The 6,000-nt window shown below is 52.9% G+C and overlaps 1 protein-coding gene across 1 annotated transcript in view; it reads right to left on the reverse strand.

Annotated features, from left to right (window-relative positions):
• TFDP1 (transcription factor Dp-1) overlaps nt 1-6,000 on the reverse strand; it is a 55,680-nt gene that overhangs the window by 23,452 nt on the left and 26,228 nt on the right. Inside the window, exon 3 of the mRNA XM_011979422.1 lies at nt 4,346-4,412. Within this exon, the coding sequence (XP_011834812.1) occupies nt 4,346-4,412 (67 nt within the window). The remainder of the gene's footprint in view (nt 1-4,345; nt 4,413-6,000) is intronic.

The following is a 6,000-nucleotide window of genomic DNA, read 5'->3' on the forward strand; positions in this document are numbered from 1 at the left end:
GTCAAAACCTCCACGTTGGGACTCTCATCCTTGGGGAGCCTGTGGATGCAAAATGTCTCGAGTTTGGTGCATTTCTCTGGGTGGAAAGCAGTTTTCTGAGCCTCGAAGGGTGTGGTGCTCAGTTTTACGTGTCAGCCTGACGGTGCTCTATCCTGTTATTCAGCCAAAGGCCAGCCAAGAACTTGCCGCTAAGCTCCTTGAAAAGGAGCCATTGGCCGGGCGCGGTGGCTCAAGCCTGTAATCCCAGCACTTTGGGAGGCCGAGACGGGCGGATCACAAGGTCAGGATCGAGACCATCCTGGCTAACATGGTGAAACCCTGTCTCTACTAAAAATACAAAAAACTAGCCGGGCGAGGTGGCGGGCGCCTGTAGTCCCAGCTACTCGGGAGGCTGAGGCAGGAGAATGGCGTGAACCTGGGAGGCGGAGCTTGCAGTGAGCTGAGATCCGGCCACTGCACTCCAGCCTGGGCGACAGAGCGAGACTCCATCTCAAAAAAACAAAAAAACAACAACAACAAAAAGAAAAGGAGCCATTAAGCAAAGGAGATTGTGCTCGATGCAGGTGGGCCTCGTCTAACCCGTTGAAGGCTTTTAGAGCAAAACCTACATTTTTCCAGAAAAAGAATTCATCACCAACCACCCTGCAGGCTCCGCCCTGATGGCCCCACTATGGCTAGGCTGGGTCCTGTCGTGAGTCCCCACCTGGGCTCCCTGTCCCCCTGGCTGTTGCTCTAGAGAACACTGACAATCACAGTGGGGACCTGGACACGGGCCCCCCACAGCAGCAGCAGGAAGAGACACAGTGGCCCCAGGCAGCGTGGCGTGGAGTGGAGCTGGGAGGACCAGGGCCAGGGACCCATGAGGAGCCTCGGCTGGGCTCATCCCCTCTGCCTTCCCCTGATCCACTCTCACTGGGACAGCTCCTGTCCTGCCTTAAGATCTGACTCAAGGAAGGGCTCCACAGCCCTCGAAGTGCTACCGACCATGCCCTGGGCTCGCAGGGCACAGACAGAGGAAGGCGGAGCCTTGCTCACTTGCACCACCAAGGGCAACTCAAAAAGCACCCGCAACGGCTCCATCTAAGGGCGCCGAGGACCCTGCCTAGACCGCCCCACCTCCCAAACTAGAGGCAAGGGGGGCCCACTAGTGAAGACAGGTGTCTGTTGGGGAAGCAAGGGCTGCACGCTCACACACACACACAACTCACACACATGCACAATCAGAACTCACACTCAACTCATGCACATACACGCACACTCACACAACTCATACTCAACTCGCACACACACATTCAATTCACGCACACAACATACACACATGCACACGCACAGAACACAACACACACAGCACTCCACACACAAAACTCACTCAACTCACACCCAACTCACACGTGCACATGCACACAACTCACAGGCAACTCACGCACAACTCACACACACAACTCACATACATCTCACACGCACACAACTCATGCACACAACACACCTCGACTCACAAATGCACGAACACAACTGACACAACTCACGTGAACTCATGCACACTCACAACACATGCACTCCACACACACTCCTCACAATTCACACATACAACTCACTTGCACACACATGCACACAACTCACACGCATGCACACACGCAAACTCACAGGTACACTCACGTACTCACACAACTGATGCACACAACACACATGCACACTCAACACATACTCAACTCATGCACACTCAGACATGCAGTCATTCCTCATGCACAATGCACCGACAAGCACTCCTCACATACACACTCATTCATGCATACACACTGACACTCATGCACACACTCCTCACATGCACACTCAATGACACACACGTTCCTCACGCGCACTCATGCACACATATTGACACAGACACATGCAAACACCAACAAACTGTTCTATTTGTTAAACAGAATTCTCTGGAACAAACACCGGAAGTGAACACTGGTGCTAACGTGCTGGGCAGAAGAGGAAAGAAGGAAACCTCTCTGCACCTTTTCATACTTCAAAATTTTAAAACATGAACATGTCACTGACGCAAAAGCGAATTTAAAAGAACCACGTGTGGCCAGGGGCAGTCGCTCACGCCTGTAATCCTAGCACTTTGGGAGGCTGAGGCGAGCGGATCATGAGGTCAGGAGTTGGAGACCAGCCTGACCAACATGGTGAAACCCCATCTCTACTAAAAACACAAAATTAGCTGGATATGGTGGTGGGCACCTGTAATCCCAGCTACTCAGGAGGTTGAGGCAGGAGAATCACTTGAATCCGGGAGGCGGAGGTTGCAGTGAGCCGAGATCACGCCGCTGCACTCCAGCCTGGGCGACAGAGTGAGACTCCATCTCAAAAACAACAACAACAACAAAAGCTCCACGTGTGTGGTGGAATCAACACCAGGTGAGGGGAGGGGAGGCCCGAGAGCCGCTGCCGGCGATCCGGGGAAAGAACTGACCATCCCAAGGCTCACCTCGGGGGGATCAGGGGCCGGGGCACGTGGGGCAAGCAGACGGGAAACGCATGGCCCTGCCGCGAGCCGGGTCAAAACCAGAACATTTTCAGCTATGCCACGAATGCCAGAGTATGTTCCCTCCTAATCCCTGCAATTCAACTCTTCAGCTCCATTAAACCTGTTACAGATTTAAGCACAGATTTGTGAGTAAGAATGGAAAAGGAGACAGCCCACATGTGGTAAGAAAGCCGACTGCATGTAACCTAACAAGAGGAATTCAAATTCAACACCATAGTAACAGGCTTCATCATTTCCAAGCATAAAATGGTGAAAATGGTGAACTTTTTCATTGTTATTTCTGCTTTATCACTTGAACAGAAAATGTCATGCCTGCAACTTGTGCACTTTTAAGGGTTCAACTAGTTACACTAAAACTATACTTCTCTCGAGCAATCTGTGAATCCTCAAATGATCAAGACAAAAGGTCATAAATAATCCTAAAAGGGCTGCGTAGATTTGCTCCCTATTCCTAGAAAAGCAGCAGGGAAGGACCTGCGTCAGCAGAAGAGCAGGGCCAGTCCCACCACCTTCCTCTGGCAGGGCCCACGGGCAGCAGGAGGCTGGGGAGGCTGCAGGCTGGCTCAGGTCACAAGGCCAAGTTCTCTCAAGGAAGAGATCAGAGTAGGACCTAGGGACGGGCCCCAAGGAGACACCTGGACCTGGCTCCGCAGCACGTAGGGGTTGGAGGCATATGCACCATGGGCACCCGCACCAGCAATGGACAGAAAGGGACGGGTAGCAGGGCCAAGCCTCAGCAGAGAGCTGGTGGCCTGGTCACCACACTCCCACGCCCCAGAGCCACGGCAAGCACTGAGAGGTCACTTACAAGGGTCTCAATGTTAAGAGTAAAAAAAGCTCATTTTATATATGGGAATAATTAGAAAAATCAGAAAGTTCCTTCTAGGAATCTAAAACGGAAACGCATCCAGGCCTCTAGGCTCCTCCCTGGGCTGACGCAACCAAGTGCATGCATGTCGCGACCAGAGCACTCAGTGGGCCCACTAGGTTCTGCAGGCAGAAACGTCTCAGGACAAAGCAAGTTCTTCCACAAGCTTGTCTCCCAGCAATATCGCAACAAACCACAATGAGCCGCCCTGCACGCACTCCCAGCTCCACACAGCACAACCTCTCACGAGGGGCCAAGCACTGCACATCAAAGCTTCTAAGTGGTGTGTCCTAACCCAGCACAGGTACGGAGTTTACCTGGGAAGTAACCAGGTGAGCACACACACCTTCATGAATGTAAAGCACAGCCCCACTCCAAGGTGTAAAATGGAAACTGCCAACCGTGGGACCCGGAAGAGGCGGCTTCAACCTCTCCAGCTGACTTCCTCCCCTGGATTCCTCAAGACAAGAAAAATGGCTTTTCCTCAAGAGCTAGTAAAATACACATGCGAAGCGTTAAACGTGGCAAGTGCTTGCTTCGCAGGAGGTGTGCACCATGGTACACCCATCTTTCCTCAAACAGCACAGCTGAGTCCGGCTTCTGGAAGAGCCCACACCACTGCTGAGACGTCATTATCTTTGGGTGGCGGGAAAACAAATTGTCTTTATTTCTTCTTTACGTTATTCTACCTTTTTCTAAATGTTTGTGAATAGTATATACACCTTAGAATTCAAAATCCACAAAGCTACTGGTGTGTGTGTGCAGGCTGTGTTCTAAATATTAGAAGGCCCCTACTCCCACCCTCCTGGATTCTCAGAGCACAAAGGTGCCCGTGCAGGAGATGCCATCATTAGCAAGAGGCTTCAACGTCAACAGCTTCATAAACACGTGAAGCTTCACGCATTCATCAACACAAGTGTGTCCAGAACAGGTGCCCTTACCTTTTCCGGGACTAAGGTTCTGGTCTATGAAGACCTTGAGTTCTCCGTTGGCTTCAATTAGACCGGCCTGCAGAAAGCAACAAAACAATAATAAATACAACAGCTAAAAGGGCTACAAAACTAGGGGTGTCTAAAACCACCCTCAAGGGTTCTATCAAATAACGTCGTAAAAAGGCAGAAGGGCCACAGTTAAGCAACTCCAGGAATACCCCGGAGAACGCCAGGCCCGGAGAAGGAATGTCGCTATCACCATGGCACCTGCAGGGCCAAAACAGCACCATCCACCAGGAATTAGCCACGACTTACAGAATCCACACAGTCTTGAAAAATCACGACTGTAATGAGGAAAACGTTCACAATAGAATGTTAAACGAAAGGCGGCACAGATAAGAGTACAGCCACACAGCGGGGGCACAGGCGTGACGGCGAGTCACATAGCGGGGGCACACACATGATGGCGCAGCCACACAGCTGGACACACATGCATGATGGTACAGCCATACAGAGGGGCACACGTGTGACAGTATAGCCGCATAGCAAGAACACACGCGTGATGGCACAGCCACAGCAGGGGCACACACGTGACGGTATAGCCACAGCAGGGGCACACGCCTAATGGTACAGCTATACGGCAGTAACACACACCTAACGGTACAGCCACACAGCAAGACACATTAAGGGGGACTCCTATCAGAATTGTCAACCTCATCCTGCTTCTCCAGAAAAGTCATGAAATGTTTCATTCTCTTCCTAGTCCCAACAAAATGTCAGTCCCCAGGGGCTGGGCTCTGCGAAGGAAAGGCCATCCCAAGAGGAGGTCTTGGAGGGGCGGCCTCTGGGAGTGGTGTGCTGGCAGCCCAGGCATGGCAGCCTGAGCATGAGCACACACACGGCAGCACGCTTGAGTACCCAGGGTCCAAGGAGGCCATGCACCTCAGGCAGTGGGGCTGCGGTGTGGCGATGGGGGTTGCTGTCTTCGCTGAGGGTAAAGGCACTCGAATGCACCCTTCTGTAGACAACACCACGGGAACAAGGAGACGCCATGACCCCATGGTGTCACCCAGGTAAGTCAGGGGACATGGGGAGGCAGCCCGTACAAGCCAGGCAGCCAAGACTAAAAGCCCAGCAAGACGACCCCTGCAAGACCACCGGACAATTTCCTGGGCATCTTCACAACCCCCCTTCCCCACAGAAGATGAGGAAAGCCAGGGCTGTCCGTAAGCTTGAGGACGGTGGCAAGTTCACGTCCTAGGAGGCTAAAAAAAAGACAGGAACAACAGACGTTCAAACCGGGTCCAACCGCACTTTCTGAGTCTGGCTGTGCAGCAGGCACCATCCCTGCCTTGGCTGTGGGACTTGCTGGGCGGTGGGTGGACGACCCAGTGACTCCCTGCACACAGAGTCAGGTGAAGTGGGATGTGCAGAAGGGGCTGCATCACACTGGCCACATCAAGGGGCTGGGATCCAGGCTCCACCACGCCCAGGGCCCAAAGACAGCTTGTGATGCAATCTCAAGGAAAAGAGCCATGGGGCAAGAACCTGACCACACCCAGGAGGCGCCTCTGAGGCCACCAACCTGATGCAGCACCAGACAGGCCCGCAGAGGGCTACGCCGGCACAAACGCACGACACCAGACAGGCCCGCAGAGGGCTAC

Source organism: Mandrillus leucophaeus, unplaced genomic scaffold (assembly GCF_000951045.1).
Source record: "Mandrillus leucophaeus isolate KB7577 unplaced genomic scaffold, Mleu.le_1.0 Scaffold201, whole genome shotgun sequence".
NCBI classification, from domain to species: domain Eukaryota; kingdom Metazoa; phylum Chordata; class Mammalia; order Primates; family Cercopithecidae; genus Mandrillus; species Mandrillus leucophaeus.